This window comes from Ramularia collo-cygni (assembly GCF_900074925.1).
Source record: "Ramularia collo-cygni strain URUG2 genome assembly, contig: RCC_scaffold09, whole genome shotgun sequence".
Classification (NCBI taxonomy): Eukaryota; Fungi; Ascomycota; class Dothideomycetes; order Mycosphaerellales; family Mycosphaerellaceae; genus Ramularia; species Ramularia collo-cygni.
The window spans coordinates 623,834-638,816 of record NW_019716263.1 but is presented as its reverse complement, the minus strand read 5'-3'; the positions used below and the strand labels follow the sequence as shown (position 1 = coordinate 638,816).

Genomic DNA, 14,983 nt, shown 5'->3' with positions numbered 1-14,983 from the left:
GATTACCAGGGTGACTGCACTCTGGAGAAGAGCTGAGACCTTCTGGGAACTGTATAAAGATGGCAGATTCATAGAAGAAAGGACCCATCAACCCATCACTTCCTCATATCCACCGTTTCTCATTCACTCGCCAGTTCTCACACTCAGAGAATCACTCGCCAGTCCTCACATCCAGTATCACTCACGATGTCTCTTACTCGCTCTCTCCAACTCCTTGCTGTTTCAGCGGGCATTGTGGCCGCCTGCCCTGAACTACACAAACGCCAGAGTGGCGGCGTCACTGAACGTACTTGGTTGTACGAGAATGCCAATGACTGGGCCCGTCAAGACCCAGGTTCGTCCCTCGCAATGGAAGACTTTACAGAACAATTGGGCTAACACCGTCTAGCTTGGGAAACTTGTCAGACCGGAACTCAGCAGAGTCCTCTTTCTCTCCGCGTCGGCGAGAGCGTCTCTCGTAACCGTGCCCGCGACCCCCAACTTCTTGAGCTCGGCCTTACACTGAACTTAGGCCTTGCTTCTGGTGCCCTTCTCGACATTGACTACCCCACCGAGATGACCGGAGAACTTACCAACTGGGGATACGGTCCCTCGTACGCTCTCGACCATGCGGAGGGCGACTACACCACTCTCCCAGCCATTACCTTCTCCGAAAACGGCGTCAACGAGACTGTTTACCTTGCGAGCTGGCACACGCACACTCCGTCCGAGCACACCGTGGACGGCACCTCAACCAAGGCCGAGCTCCACTTCGTGCACTACACCGCCGCCGGCAAACCCCGTGCCGTGCTTGGTTTCCGCATCGACCATGGCGTCGAGAACAGCACCTTCTTCAACCAATTGCCTCCCATGATTCCCCTCAACGACACCACAACCGCTGTGCCTGGTGTGGTCCTCAACCCCATGGCGGCTGTCCAGGAGGTCGACAACTTTGACAACTTCTGGACCTACCAGGGCAGTCTCACCACCCCACCTTGCACCGAGGGCAAGCGCTGGTTCGTCGCTCAGGAGGTCATGTCCATGTCTGATGAGCAGATGCAGGCTCTCCTGAAGGTCAGCGCTTTCTCTGCTCGTCCTTCGCAGGAGCTTTGGAACCATGCCGTTGAGGCTTAGATGGGGGGTTTTTTTTTGGCGGATCAAGACTTGATTGATGTTGTAACCTCCTGTTTTTTCATATATTAGATCCCTTAACAATGCGCTTTTGCAAATCATGTATTACCTTAGTATTCATACTTCCTCCCCTGCTAGTGATTACTCAATCAGACGGCATAATGGAGCACCTACTGTTTTTCGAAAAGGCCCTTCAAGTATGATCAGTCTGATGAAAAGGTAAGTTTTCAAAAAGCCCAACCAGGGGCTGGTGAAATTGAAGATTGCCGTGTCTCCATGTTGTGAACCGATGACAGCTACAAGCACAAAAAGCAGCAGCCTTGCGAAGAGTCAATGATGAAGGATCGAATGGCCCATCGAACCAATATCTCAATCGTGCTGTTGTCGTTGTCGCAGAGAATAAAGTTTTGCATGCTACAGGTAGGGCAACGAGGCCGACAACCTTCAATTTCATCGGGCCTTGGATGATGCTAACTAGTCTCAAGGCACACAGACCACCTCCCTTATGGCCCTGGTTAGGAACAAGTCCAATGATCCCCTATGTACGGATGGCTAAGAGCCGGTGAAATTAAAGGTTGCTGGCTCTCCTTATAGTGAATCGACGATAGCGCTCGCTAATAGGTAGCTATAAGCACAAAAAGAAGCAGCCTTACCGAGAGTCAAATTTTGTATGTAAAGTGTCTCCCTATTCGTGCTATTCTTGTAGAGAGTGGAAGATCTTTTAGTGCTGTAGGTAGGGCGGCAATCTTCAACTTCACTCTAGGCGGCGTGGGGACGGAGCTCTAAGTTATATTTTGTATCCCGCTATACAGAGGCAAAAGAAAATCTCCAAGGAGCCAAAAAAACTCAAATCTTTTGAGGTTCCCTACTTAGAATCAGTATTGTGTTTGGTTCATTTACTACTATAGAGACAAACCGCGATGATCGAAATCTAAAGGAGAATCAGTATTAAGCTTGGCAGATTACTAGGATAGCAGTTTACACGAACCGCGACTGCGTTTGAATTAGTACTATGCTTAATACCGCAGGTTTCCGCCGGTTTGCCATACCCTTTTCCGTGTAAAGGAAACGTCATAACCGCTAGACTAGGGAACCYAGGACGTTGTTGCCACGATGTGGACATCATGGAGCGTCGCAAAAATTCAGTTGACTATATCGATCTTGGACTTAGCCGAAGTTGGTCCGGCTTGGCGGCGATGTAGCATGGCATCCGCCCTTAGAACACGATGGTGATGCTGATGGTGTATGAAAGGACCTGACGTGGAGTGCGTTGACCCGGAAGCGGATTGCCTTGCTCGTAGTAGGACTGACTATATTGCTGGTCCCGGCGTCGGCGAAAGGGGTCAGGTGAATTCGACTGAGTGAAGGAAGCGCAGGTTGTATTGTCACATCATGATGGCGGAGGATTGTATGGGCATCACCAACAGGGTGTAGTCGCTGCTTGACTAAAGTATACTGTCAGTCAGCCAAAGAGTATAAACAAGACGCACCGGTAGGCCTTCGACACTCACCTCCCGTACTGTTCGCCTACTCGCAGTGTAACTCGCCCCTATTTCGAAGGCATTTCCCGAGACGTGAATCTTAAGCGTCAGTTTCGGACGGGCCATGATGATGACAAGAAAGCAGAGGATCGAGCTTTGCACCTGGCATAAATTCGATTGGGTATCATAAAGAAACGCTTTTGCGGTACACCATCCCTTCGTCCATAGCAAGTCTCATCGATATGCGCTACTTGCGCAGGTAAGACATACCCGCAGATTGCCAATCGCAGTGTATCTACCATGGACTCGCCGGTGACAGGACTGACATGATGTTCCCTCATTGACGAAGCCGTCGTCGATGTCCATTGAATCATCATTCTCGCAGGAGGTCTCACGGCTTGTATTCGTGTCGTATGCACAGTCCATCATGGTTGATGATGATGATAGGGGAGCTTGCTGCAATCGCCAGAATGAGTGCAGTGTAGTCCGCTGTGGCGGCAGCTCCGTCGATTCTGTCGACTCTGACGGCGGTGTTGTGGTCGTTGGAGGGGAATATACAGGCGAAGTTATGGTCAGCTGCTTTTGAGCTGCGAACAACTTTTCAATCGTGCTTGCTGCGATTCGACAGACATCAGCAAGGGAGCTCATGTTCATGACGGCGCCGAGCCAACGGGACACACCGTAGACTGCTTCTTCATCCGGCCGGTTGTTTCTATACCGTTTTCGCGTTCGGCTGTTCAGATGTTGCTGTGGGTGATCGTCGTATGTGGGAAAGGACCATGTGGGCTCGTGGGATAGCTCAATTGGTGGATTCTGTTGGAAGAAGAGTGGCGGCGGACTGGCAGACTTGGTGGCGGAGGAGGAGATGGATGCTGGCGAGGAGACAGTCGCTGAAGAACGCTTGCGCTTGAGAGCCATGATGTGGAGATGGCAATGGTGTATGATTGTAAGTGGAAACGTGTCTTGGTATGCCGATAGCGTGGCGGAGATGATGTTGGTGGTGGTGAGCTTGAGAGTGCAAATGGCAAGAGCTACACGCGACGCGTCCGTCGTCCCTGCCGATCTCGTTTCGCTTTGCGGATCTACCTCTATCTCGACTCCACTCCTACCTACTCATCGACCTTAACCACGTATTGCATTCCACAATAATGACGAACGGTCAAACCATTCGCAATGCCAGCCATGCGGGCTCGTGGTACTCGGATTCCAAGACACAGCTCAACTCGCAGCTCGACGGCTGGCTCAGTGCCGTCGATCTGCCAGTATCATGCATTGGTCCAAAGTCAGACCGCGAACAGCATCCAAACATGCCTGTTCCTGGCGCTCGGATGATCATCGCGCCGTATGTGGATGCCAACATATTGCAGGTATTCAAGCTGCTAAACACTTTGTCACAGACACGCTGGCTACTCGTATTCAGGTCCGGCTGCTGCTTGGGCGTACAAGGCTTGGGACGTGTCCAATGCGTAAGTCCGCTTCTTCTTCGCAGCCCGGATGCCGCATCATTTTGACGCTTGTTCATATGTCCAGCCCTCACTTTATTTTCATCTCGTACTAATGGAAACAGCAAGAAAGTATTTCTGCTGGGCCCATCGCATCATCACTATCTCACCAAAGCTGCATTGTCGCGATGCACGCATTACGCAACTCCCATTGGGGACCTCGCTGTAGACCGAGAGACCACAACCGAGCTCCATACGACCGGGAGTTTTGAGTGGATGTCACAGTCTGTTGATGAAGAAGAACACAGTCTGGAGATGCATCTACCATACATCTTCAAAACACTGTCAAAGTACGTTCAAAATGTTGGTCAATAGAGCACACTGACTGACTGWATGGCAGATCGTTCGGCGATGACCCGATGCAATTCCCTCCTCTGGTGCCCATCATGATTGGCAACACATCATCCTCTACCGAGAAAAATCTGGGTCGCTTACTGGCACCGTACCTGGCAGATCCGACCAATGTTTTTGTGATTTCTTCCGACTTTGCTCACTGGGGACTCCGTTTTCGTTACACATACTATCGCCCAGCCAGTGGCCCTGCCATCAGCATGAAAGCTTCAGACAGGGCTCCCAAGGACCGTGCCATCCACGAATCAATCAAGGATGTTGACTTTGAGTGCATGGGCGCATGCGAGAGTGGCAGTCACGATGCCTGGCTTGATGTACTGGAAGAAACTGGCAACACGGTCTGCGGAAGACATCCCATCGGCGTAATGATGGCAGCTGTGGAGGAATTGAGGAAGCAAGGAAAGCAGGAACTTGGTGCGTTCAAGTTTGTGCGATACGAGCGCAGCAGCGATGTGACGAGGGTTGCCGACAGCAGCGTGAGCTATGCAAGCGCATTTGCTGTCGTCTAACGAACACAACGCGTCTTTCAAGAAGACACCCTTACGATGACAATGAATGAAGATTAATCCTCGCACATGTGCATTACTACTCCAGGAATCGACCGATTCACCTTCCACCACGGATCATACGTGGCACAATGGTTTGCTTGCTGCTCCACATGCGTAGGGATCACCGGTCTACTTGTAGCCGCTGAAATCTCTTAGCTGCTCAGCCAGAGGCGGCTCGGCAGACATGACCAAGAGCAGACACCACATGGCCCACATCTACCCCTTTGGTCAGTTTGCCGTCTACATGCAACGAACCCGACATAACGTGGCGTTTTCAAGCCCCGAAGAGGAGCTCGATCCGCTGCCACTTTGTCTCGCATGCTACAAGTTGGAGTCTGATCGGGTGGCGCCTTCACATGGTCTCTGGCACAGGCCCGCGGTAGATCGTGCGACCGTACATGCGCAGTGGGAGCATGGTGGAGGTGTTACACAACTGAGGTTTGCCCGCGTGGCCCCAGACAGCAGACGTCATGATCGCACTGGTGCGACCAGGTCGTGAGCTCGAACGTGCGTCTCGATGGAGCTTTCTCTATTCCATAAGCAAGAGCTCTCTCTAATACCGGAAATGAGCGACAGAGCGAGAAACTAAGTGAACTGACTTTTCTCAGGTTTCGAGGTCTCCCGACTGGGCGATGTCGTGCGACGGAGATCTTCGGCCAGGTTATCTCTTCGGTATCAAATTCGACTGGACATCTCACCCGCCCGCTACTCTATATCTCCGATGATTAAGTGTCTACTTTCACATTCTGCTCTGACGAGCGATGTACATATTGTGAGGYGGGCCTACTCCGACCCTGAAAATCTCCGTGCAAGCTAAACCTCGCGAGATGAGTTCGGAGAGTCGCTGGGGAATGATTCGTGCTTCGTTGCTTACATGTTGTACAGTCCTGTCGGGGACCTTTAGCAAGTCGCTTCAACGTAGCGCTCGGTGTCAAAGCCACTGCATTGTGCCAAGCATGGGAAATGCACACTCGACATTGTCACCAGTGGCAGTCGTCAGTCTGGAGTTCTGTCCGGATCAGGCAAACAGCCAGGGTGGTCAGTCTTCCAAACTATCTACAGCATGTGGGTAGGAACGAATCGTCGAGACTTGCCATGGTGATACATCCTCCCAGGTTCGTCTTGACCCATACACTCATCGACGACGCCGTGTGGTGCCTACCGTACCACGCGGATATGCACACGCGAGGAATTCAACCAAATCGAGCCTTACAGCTCCTGGCGCCATACTCCCGTGATAGTTGCAACCCCGACTCCGATATGTTCAGGTTCATGTACTGACGTCTTTGCAAGAAGTTGAATTGACGATTTCGCGGAAGACATTTTCATACCACCATGCATGTGGGCCTGTGGTACTCGGCAGCCATGTGGGCCCATTCACCTGCATTGCGTGCAAGTACGAAGATCTGCCTAGTCCACTCTAGGGAAAAGTCGCTGCCTTGTACGGCCTTGCAGCCCCTTCTCACTGGTCTCATGCATCAATCACAGCAGCAGACCTGGTCCCGAGCTTGTCCTACTTGCAGGTCAATCGACAAGGATCTATGTCTTGACTGACCTTGATGCATTATCGAACGCTGAAATGATCGACGTTCATGCTTCTTTGAAGTGGTTGGATCAGCAGTAGGGTCTACTGTGTTGCGTGAGTATGCCCCCAACGACTATTCCACTGCGTGTGGGTCAAGGGGATTGATTTAACTTGGCGGTCGGGACTGACAATAGGGTACATAATGGGTTTCAAGCCATTCATCGAAACGTACAAACGGTCCACTGCCGTCCATTGCACGAACGATTTAACACCGGCCACCCACCAATCTGCCCTACTTGATCTATCGCTTTCTTCTAATTTCAATCTGCACAACCCATCAGGATGACGAGAATTGCCTTCTTCATCACCGCTGGCCTCGGGCTTGTACCCTTGGTCTTTGCGAGCACGCTGCCTAATCTGAAAAACGATGGCCCAATTGATGATGAGCTAACCGGCCGGAATGTGGACTCCATGAGAAGACTGGATTCAATCATCGAGGACATCTTGCCAAATTCTGGTACTGGACGGTCTGCAGGTAGCCCAGAGTACAAATGGCTCTTCGACTATTCTCTACCCATTCCAAAGGTCGCGCAGCCTTTGTTCACCGAGACAGTCAATGGAGTACCGATCGAATACTACGAGACAACCATTGAGCAATTCCAACACCAGGTGTATCCTGATCTATCTCCTGCAAATCTTATAGGCTATGGTTAGTATCTTTTGTTTTTGCATGAGCGACAGCTAACTCTTCACAGGCGGAGCGGCTCCAGGAGCGACGTTCATGATCACCAAAGGCACCGAGACCGTCATCCGCTACGTGAACCGGGGCAGGCGTTCCTCTGCAGTACATCTTCATGGGTCGTACACGCACTCGCCCTGGGATGGATTTGCCTTCGATGAGATCGACCCTGGACAGTACAAGGATTACTACTACCCGAACACTGAATCTTCCAGGAGCATGTGGTATCATGACCACGCACATGGCCATACAGCACTCGATGCCTACTATGGTCAAGCTGGAGCATACTATCTTGTAGACCCTGCAGACAACGCCCTCGGACTTCCCAAGGGAAAGTATGATGTTCCGCTCGCGCTCATGGACAAGATCTACCAGTCCAACGGTGATCTCGCTAGCCCGGGTCCAAGCACTATCGGCTTCTTCGGAGACACTGTTGAGGTCAACAATCGACCTTGGCCCTACTTCGATGTGGAGCCTCGCAAGTACCGCCTCAGAATATTCGACATGGCCCTCAGTCGTGTGTTTCAAGTCTACTTTGTCGATGAAAAAGGCACTGCTGTTCGTTTCCAAGTCATTGCTTCAGACTCAGGCCTCTTTGAATCTCCTGTCAGCGCCGAGGACTTTGTCATTGCTCCGGGCGAGCGTTATGAAATCATTGTCGACTTCTCTAGATTTGCTGGATCGAACATTACCATGCTGAACTCTCAGGAGCAGCAGCCTAACAACACAAAGTTCGATAACACAGACAAAAYCATGCGGTTCCGCGTTGGGACGAGCGTAGAAGATGGTTCGATCAATGGCGCTATTCCCACTTCGCTCGCCAATGTTAATTGGCCTCCAAGCCGTGATACTGTCGACCATGAGTTCAACTTCCAGGTGGGAGGTGCGGATGACTGGACAATCAATGGTGTCTCCTTCAGCGATCCAAACAGCAGAGTCCTGGCACGACCGCCGCAAGGAACAGTCGAACGTTGGAGATTTCGACACACTGGCGGTCTAGCCGTACATCCTGTACATGTGCATTTGGTCAACCTCCAAGTTCTCAGTCGTTCTGGTGGAGCTCGAGGGGTTGCGCCATATGAGGCTGCTGGCTTGAAAGATGTTGTCATGATCGCTCCCGGAGAGACGGTCGATGTCCTTGCAACGTACGGACCTTGGAATGGGATGTACATGTTCCACTGTCACGATTTGATACACGAAGACAACACTATGATGGCTGCATTCAACACCACCCTCCTTCGAGAGTTGGGCTACGATTACAACAGCACCCAGGGCTTCTCAGATCCTATGGACTCCAGGTTCATCGCGAGAGACTACGATGTCAGTGCCTTCAACGATGATGCACGACGCGAAAAGGTCCGCATGTTTGGCAATTTGAAAGCCTACGCTGCGGTCGAAGAGCTTCGGGCGGCTCAGGCTGAACACTACGCTACGGCTGGCTACAATGGTGATGTAGATCCTCCAAGGCCATCGAAAACTGCAGCTCCCGAGAGTGTTGGTGTAGGGTCCATCAGTGGAGCTCGGGCAACATCAACAGCGTTGTTTGATAAGAGGCTCGAGCCGGCTCTAAGTGCAGACAGACGAGCTGGAGTCAGTGTAGGAGCGTAATCTTTGCTCACACGAACAGGAGGGCTGTCATAGCGGCATGAATATGATCAGGGAGTATATGGGGGTGTAATAATAAGAAGACAAAAGGCACGAACTGTGTAATTGAGACGAGCCTCTATCTCAGCGCCAATTGAATGGCATATGTCACATACGTACAGCCTTCGAGGCAGTTCTTCCATCTTCGTACAATCTCGAGCGTTTTCGTCCCAAGACTTTCCTGTGGCGATATGAGCGCTCTACCCTCTTATGAGCCACGATACTTTGAACTACAAACATTGTGCAACATCGAATCATGAGCCCAAAGCGAACACACGAGGAAATGTCTGACAGCAAAGCAGGAAGCACGGCATCACCGTTCATGCCCATGTTCGAAACTTTCCGTGCTGAGCTTGATGAACACCACGCACGCYGCGAGAGAGTCATCAAAGCCAGTCGCGACATCACTGCCGCTTCAAAAAAGATGTGAGGGCTACAACATCCATCCCAATGTGCCGTTCGGTTGCTGAGTCTCTCTTTTATAGCATCTTCGCACTACAACGCATTCGCGCTGTCAAGCAGCCACTGCCGGCCGCTGTCATCAAGAACAATCAGCCATACTACGACATCATCTCCACACAATTCGCAGCCGTGTCGGGAGATCTGCAAGGACTCAATGGTGACCGCTATGCTCGCCAAATCAGCGGCGGATGTCAGGAGTGGATGGAAGCAGCATCATTCGAGCACTATTTGATGACCGCGAAACTTTTGACCTACGAGGAAGCTGTCTCGAAGATGCGTAGTATGGATGTGGAAGGCCCGGGTGTGCTGCTGACTCCCGAGGACTATCTTCTCGGTATCTACGACATGACTGGAGAGCTGATGAGGTTCGCCATCACGGCCATGGCTACCAATGGGTCGTTGCCCACCATTGCAGCGGACTCGTCGGATGCCATGAGTGACGACACGGTGCAGCCCGAGGAGCGAAGCGTTCTGAACGACATGCGTCGTCTTCGAGCCGCGTTGGAAGCTCTCAACACTGGAAACTATGGTCCCTTTGCCAAGGACTGCGACAAGAAGATGGAAGTCATGCGTAACAGTGTCGACAAGGTGGAGCAGTCGTTGTAAGTGAACTGTCGATTTATATATGTATCCGCTAACGCAACACAGGTACGGTCTTGTCGTAAGAGGCGCCGAGCGGCCGAAAGGATGGGTACCTGATGGCGACGGAGGTGGTGGTAGAGTCGTGAGTGTCGAAGGCTAGACGGTGCTGTGCGTGCCTTGCTCGCAAACTAGAGCTTTGACATGATGTCCTTCAAGCTGCCGGACCCACCGCCCATTACGATCTCCTCGTTCTGGTAATATGGGTTGAACGTAGTCTCGTTCAACGGATTGAGACGATGTGCTCGGTTCCACAGATTCTCGTACTGCGAATATCAGTGGCGAACAAAACAAACGATTAGATGGCAGTGGGGATACTTACGACAGAGCCATCTGACATGCCTAGAGCGGAGTCAAGCAGGTAGTCTGGAATCTTCCAAGAATCCACCAATCGAACTGCATGAGGCCTTATTTCAGCCATGAGTGACTGAATCTTGGCTGGCAGAGCATCCAGGTCGTCGTCGGACACAGCATTCGCTTTAACGAAGTCTCGGGCCTCGGCTTCCATGGTGAAGAAAGCAAAGAGTCTGAACTGCAGTTGTAGATGTCCCCTCAGCATGGGCGATAGCTTGGCTTCCGACATCGCCTCGTAAAAGTTCGTCACGAGGATAGACTGCGATTCTGCGTGGCYGACCTTGCGCAGCTGCAGGAGCATCGAGTTCCAATCACGCTTGTTGACGAAGCGATCCACATACGCCCGATAAGTCATATCTCTAGACCTCCTGTGGAAGGCCTTCACCAGGTCTTCATCGCTGTCGAATATCCGGAAAGTTAACATCTTCCTGTCCTTCTCGACCAGCCAGTCTCGGCAAGACTGCTCCATTGCGTCCTGTGCTTTGCCCTTATCAGCCGCAGCAGCTTGCATGCGTTTGATCAGGAAGCTAGCGGTCTGTTGGGTAATCATCCAGTTGTCGCCTTCCACTGTTGGCTTGGAGAGATAGTCGGAGTTGAGCTGGATGTAGCCACTGCCTCCACCAAATCCATGGCCTCCCATAGCCCTTCTGCATGTCTCGATACTGTTTGCTGCGAGCTCAGTACAGAGACTTTTCAGCCCAGAAGATTGGGCGTGCAGGACTGCCAAGTTAGAGAAGTCGCCCTTGTCAATTTGGGCCCTGGTGTTTGAATAGAGGTTGTGCATCGCTTCACCGGTATAGTGGAAAGCAAACGCAGTAGCCAGTAATGGAAGGATCCGTATCTGCACCGTGGGATAGTCCAGGACAGAGAGTTCTGGCGCGGACTTGTCKGTGCTGTCACGATCCTGAAACTGCTTGCGAATAGTTCCATATCGGACTGCAATCGTCACAGCTCTCGCTATGATCAGACGGGCGTGCATGATGATGGCTGCCCGAACGGCCGTCATGGAACCGTATACCACAGCGGGATTGGCTGGCTTCGTGTACTCGCTTGTGTTCGGATCTACGCGCGAGTATCTGCTCAGCATGGCGGAGTGTGGGACCTTGAAATTGTCGAACCTTTCGCGGAATGAATGGTCAGCTTGCAGCAAATACAGGTAGGCCGGCATAGCAAGGCAACTTGGCATACAACTTACAGCAGATAGCCGTTGTCCATTGGCGCATAACCATATTTTGGACCGATGTCACCAACGATTATGCCGTCCAGCGGCTTGTGCGTCTTCAGATCTCTAATCTGGACGATGAACGAATGGCTATTGACAAGATCAGACAGAACGATGAAGATGGTTGGAAGGGACTGACGGTCCATGATTCACCAGCTCTGAAGGATTCGAAGACTTGGGAACGTAGAGCTGGGCTACTACGATGGCAGTGTTGGCAGTGCGTCCCATACTTCCATTCCACCACTTCGACGCGGTCAAAGTTGGACTGTGAATGGTGAAGTTCTTTTCTTTGGGATTCCATGTAGCTTTGCACTCAAGGCCACGCACGTTGCTACCGTGGCCTAGTTCGGTTCTATCGACAATCAGTTAGTGTCTAAGAATGACAAGGAGCTGATGGCACGGACTGTGCGTAACATCCAATGGCCTCCCAATTGTCGATCTTTGGCATCCAGTACTTCTTCTGCTCCTCGCTTCCCTGCTCACGAACAGTGGTGGGGAACATCGTATCGTGGACCATGTACGGAGACACATCATCGCAGAGGTACTTGCTCATAACGACATCTTCTTCATCCCAATTGTGCTGCTCGGCAAGACGACGCAGCTTCTTTGCTCGAGCGAGACCCAGATGGTAACGCTCTGGTCGCGAAAGATTCTGTTGCCGAGCTTTGGAAAACAGTGGATCCTTTTCCAGAACTGGAAGGACGGCAACCTGCTTCTTCAAAAAATCATTTCGGGAGAGTAAGTGGTTGGCCAGCTCTTCGATAGGAACATTAGATTGGCCACGCTCCTTTCGAAGAATCTCTGGGCCGGTAGGAGAAGCAGGCGTGAGCTTGTCGGAGAAGTCCTTCATCTTTTCCTCCTCGCTCGAATTGTCGTGAACGATACTTGCTTAAGTTATGTGCAGACGGGGTCTGAAACGGTTAAGCATCTCGCCGAARGCAAATGTCCTTGTCATCCTCGGGTATTCAATTCCGTCCATAGCGACGATCTGGGGACGCCCTGGAGCGCCTGGCGGGGTACTCCGGATTACATTCACTTCCCCACGGCTACAACGGGCGTGATCCTAGCTATCCGTCGCCAGCATAAACGGCAATTCTTGCGACTACGAATCAACTGACACAAACACAGCACTACTACAGCGACATCCTGATGCCCCCGTCCTGGCCATCAATTCAAGCCGTTTATCGCAAACTGGAACGTGTAGCCGTCAATTCCAGCAGCACATTTGAACCAGATCCCAACAGCATACCACAAGAGGATGTCCTACCATTACAATCACTGATGCAAGAACACTGGAAAATGACAAGCTACGACGACCGCACTCTGTACGTACCCCGACACATTGGGAGAAATGTGTTCCCATGTCACCCAGCCTTTGCCAGACTGGTCAGGTTCGCCCACTTTTCACCGCCTAGGCTCTGCATACGAGATGACAACACGGGCATTGAAGCAACGCATCTTCAGCTGCTCACCGATGTACTTGCCTTTCGTGAAAGAATATTAGAGAATCTCAGCCAGGACGTCCAACGGGCACTGGACCAGCGCCAGGAGGTGTACATCGCAATCATCAGTGCTGGAGGGTACGAGTTCGCAGTGTCGATTCTTGCTGCCCTCGCTCTTGGAGTAGCGGTAGTCCCGATGACAGTCGCTCTTCCACCAGAAGAGGCGCTGTATTTCGCGACTAAATCCAAGGCCGTGGCGGTGTTGGTATCTGACGGTGCTCTTCGACTTGGTTTGTCTCTTGAGAAGCTAGTGAAGAACGAGAATCCGCGAAGCACCTTTGTTTGCATCCCCACGACACCATCTTTGAGGAATCCGCCGTTGCATCCATCTCAAATCATAGTATCTTCCGACTTATACCTCGAAGATAGCGCTCCTGGTGTAAGTACAGTGAAGAGGCCAAGAGGCATCTCGACCAGTGATCGAAAGCCATGAGAAAAGAGGATATGATGCCGGAGGAAACGCTTTCTGCCCGGCATGAAGATCCAAGACAACGCTGACCCGCCTGCCTTTCGCTTTTAGGTAGTTATCTTCACGAGCGGGACCACCGGGCCTCCCAAAGGCGCTGTTATGCGGAGGGCTTTCATTCATGATGAGGCTCTCGCTGTCATTGACCACTACAGGATCACCCCAGAAGATGTACTGCTTCACCTGCTCCCAGTGCACCACGCCACGGGCATCGGCATGATGTTTTTCCCATTTTTGATGGCTGGTGCTACGCTTGAATTTAAGAGTGGCGGCTTCGATCCAGAATGGACATGGAACCGCTGGAAACAGGGAGGCATCACGTTCTTCTCCGGAGTGCCGACCATCTACATGAGAATGTGAGTTGCGGCCCAGAGTTCGAGGGACTGCAGCCCTCAGACGCATCGCTAACGTCGACGTTACACTTCCAGGATGCGATGGTTCCAGAACCAGCAAAACACGCTGTCCCAATCCGACGCGGAGGCGTATCTTGACGGAGCTCGAAAGCTACGCGCTTGTCTCTGCGGGACTTCAGCTCTGCCAAAACCTGTAGCAGATTGGTGGGCGCAAGCGCTTCGCAAGAATATCCTGTTGCGGTATGGTGCCTCGGAGATAGGAGCAGTGTTCAAAGTCCACTTGAACGATGTCAATCCTCCGGACGGCTCGGTTGGACCTGTGTTTCCTGGCTGTGACATCCGTCTTTCCGAGGGCGAGCAAGGCGAAATTCTTGTCAAGAGCCCCGGCATGTTTTCCAAATACCTGTACGATCCAGAGGCGACCGCAGCGTCTCATACCGAGGATGGCTATTACAAAACTGGTGACATTGCTAGACGAGAGAACGGCTACTATTGGATCATGGGCCGAGCCAGTGTGGACATTATCAAGAGTGGAGGCTACAAGATCAGCGCTCTAGATATCGAGAGAGAAATCCTAGCCTTGCCCTACGTCGCCGAGGCAATGGTTRTTGGCGTTCCGGACGAAGAATTCGGCGAGCGTGTCGCTGCAGCGATCRGCTTGAAAACCGAAAAAGACTCGTCCCCAGGCGATCGCCAGTTCCTCCAGAAAGACCTTACTCTGGACAAATTACGCCAGGACCTTCGCTCGCGCCTTGCCGGGTACAAGATTCCAACAATGCTTCGGGTGATACCAGAAGAGCTGCCGAAGTCTGCCACTGGCAAGGTGGTGAAGAAGATTCTCGGACCCCAGTTTTTCCCAGCAAAGACGGATTTGCCTGAGGTGCAAATTTGGCGCAAGTCCCAGTCCAAGCTATGAGTTCATTGCGACCGCGTTAGCCAGGCCAGCTTCTTTGATAAGTCTCCTGACCTGACCTGAAAGTGTTGCTGACAGAAACGAGGCAATCCGCTAAAAGCAGGTATATGCTGACAGAAAAGGTGGAGTGCCACTCCGTGCTTCGGAGAACCGTATTAGATTGATCGCTCTT

General features: G+C 51.9%; 9 protein-coding genes; 5 read left to right on the top strand and 4 right to left on the bottom strand.

Moving 5' to 3' along the window:
* Positions 1 to 186: 186 nt before the first annotated feature.
* RCC_06332 (related to carbonic anhydrase precursor) lies at positions 187 to 1,113 on the top strand (the record flags this gene model as incomplete). XM_023771593.1 has 3 exons in its annotated part: positions 187 to 334; positions 389 to 457; positions 512 to 1,113. 3 exons carry the CDS (start codon positions 187 to 189, stop codon positions 1,111 to 1,113), a joined length of 819 nt encoding a protein of 272 aa, XP_023627361.1.
* Positions 1,114 to 1,892: 779 nt separating this feature from the next.
* RCC_06331 (uncharacterized protein) lies at positions 1,893 to 2,236 on the bottom strand (the record flags this gene model as incomplete). XM_023771592.1 has 4 exons in its annotated part: positions 1,893 to 1,975; positions 2,027 to 2,041; positions 2,099 to 2,103; positions 2,160 to 2,236. 4 exons carry the CDS (start codon positions 2,234 to 2,236, stop codon positions 1,893 to 1,895), a joined length of 180 nt encoding a protein of 59 aa, XP_023627360.1.
* A 259-nt stretch (positions 2,237 to 2,495) lies between these two features.
* Positions 2,496 to 2,717, bottom strand: RCC_06330 (uncharacterized protein; the record flags this gene model as incomplete). XM_023771591.1 has 2 exons in its annotated part: positions 2,496 to 2,555; positions 2,622 to 2,717. 2 exons carry the CDS (start codon positions 2,715 to 2,717, stop codon positions 2,496 to 2,498), a joined length of 156 nt encoding a protein of 51 aa, XP_023627359.1.
* Positions 2,718 to 2,825: 108 nt separating this feature from the next.
* On the bottom strand, positions 2,826 to 3,509 carry RCC_06329 (uncharacterized protein; the record flags this gene model as incomplete). XM_023771590.1 has 2 exons in its annotated part: positions 2,826 to 3,205; positions 3,272 to 3,509. 2 exons carry the CDS (start codon positions 3,507 to 3,509, stop codon positions 2,826 to 2,828), a joined length of 618 nt encoding a protein of 205 aa, XP_023627358.1.
* Positions 3,510 to 3,739: 230 nt separating this feature from the next.
* RCC_06328 (related to protein tag-253) lies at positions 3,740 to 4,953 on the top strand (the record flags this gene model as incomplete). XM_023771589.1 has 4 exons in its annotated part: positions 3,740 to 3,933; positions 3,989 to 4,057; positions 4,159 to 4,383; positions 4,434 to 4,953. The coding sequence occupies 4 exons, from the start codon at positions 3,740 to 3,742 to the stop codon at positions 4,951 to 4,953; spliced, it is 1,008 nt and encodes a 335-aa protein (XP_023627357.1).
* Positions 4,954 to 6,859: 1,906 nt separating this feature from the next.
* Positions 6,860 to 8,864, top strand: RCC_06327 (related to bilirubin oxidase; the record flags this gene model as incomplete). XM_023771588.1 has 2 exons in its annotated part: positions 6,860 to 7,226; positions 7,273 to 8,864. 2 exons carry the CDS (start codon positions 6,860 to 6,862, stop codon positions 8,862 to 8,864), a joined length of 1,959 nt encoding a protein of 652 aa, XP_023627356.1.
* A 319-nt stretch (positions 8,865 to 9,183) lies between these two features.
* On the top strand, positions 9,184 to 9,968 carry RCC_06326 (related to translin-associated protein X; the record flags this gene model as incomplete). XM_023771587.1 has 2 exons in its annotated part: positions 9,184 to 9,326; positions 9,386 to 9,968. 2 exons carry the CDS (start codon positions 9,184 to 9,186, stop codon positions 9,966 to 9,968), a joined length of 726 nt encoding a protein of 241 aa, XP_023627355.1.
* Positions 9,969 to 10,132: 164 nt separating this feature from the next.
* Positions 10,133 to 12,427, bottom strand: RCC_06325 (related to acyl-CoA oxidase; the record flags this gene model as incomplete). XM_023771586.1 has 5 exons in its annotated part: positions 10,133 to 10,267; positions 10,324 to 11,473; positions 11,551 to 11,667; positions 11,717 to 11,929; positions 11,982 to 12,427. 5 exons carry the CDS (start codon positions 12,425 to 12,427, stop codon positions 10,133 to 10,135), a joined length of 2,061 nt encoding a protein of 686 aa, XP_023627354.1.
* A 449-nt stretch (positions 12,428 to 12,876) lies between these two features.
* Positions 12,877 to 14,814, top strand: RCC_06324 (related to malonyl CoA synthetase; the record flags this gene model as incomplete). XM_023771585.1 has 3 exons in its annotated part: positions 12,877 to 13,458; positions 13,600 to 13,901; positions 13,974 to 14,814. The coding sequence occupies 3 exons, from the start codon at positions 12,877 to 12,879 to the stop codon at positions 14,812 to 14,814; spliced, it is 1,725 nt and encodes a 574-aa protein (XP_023627353.1).
* Between the last annotated feature and the right edge of the window lie 169 nt (positions 14,815 to 14,983).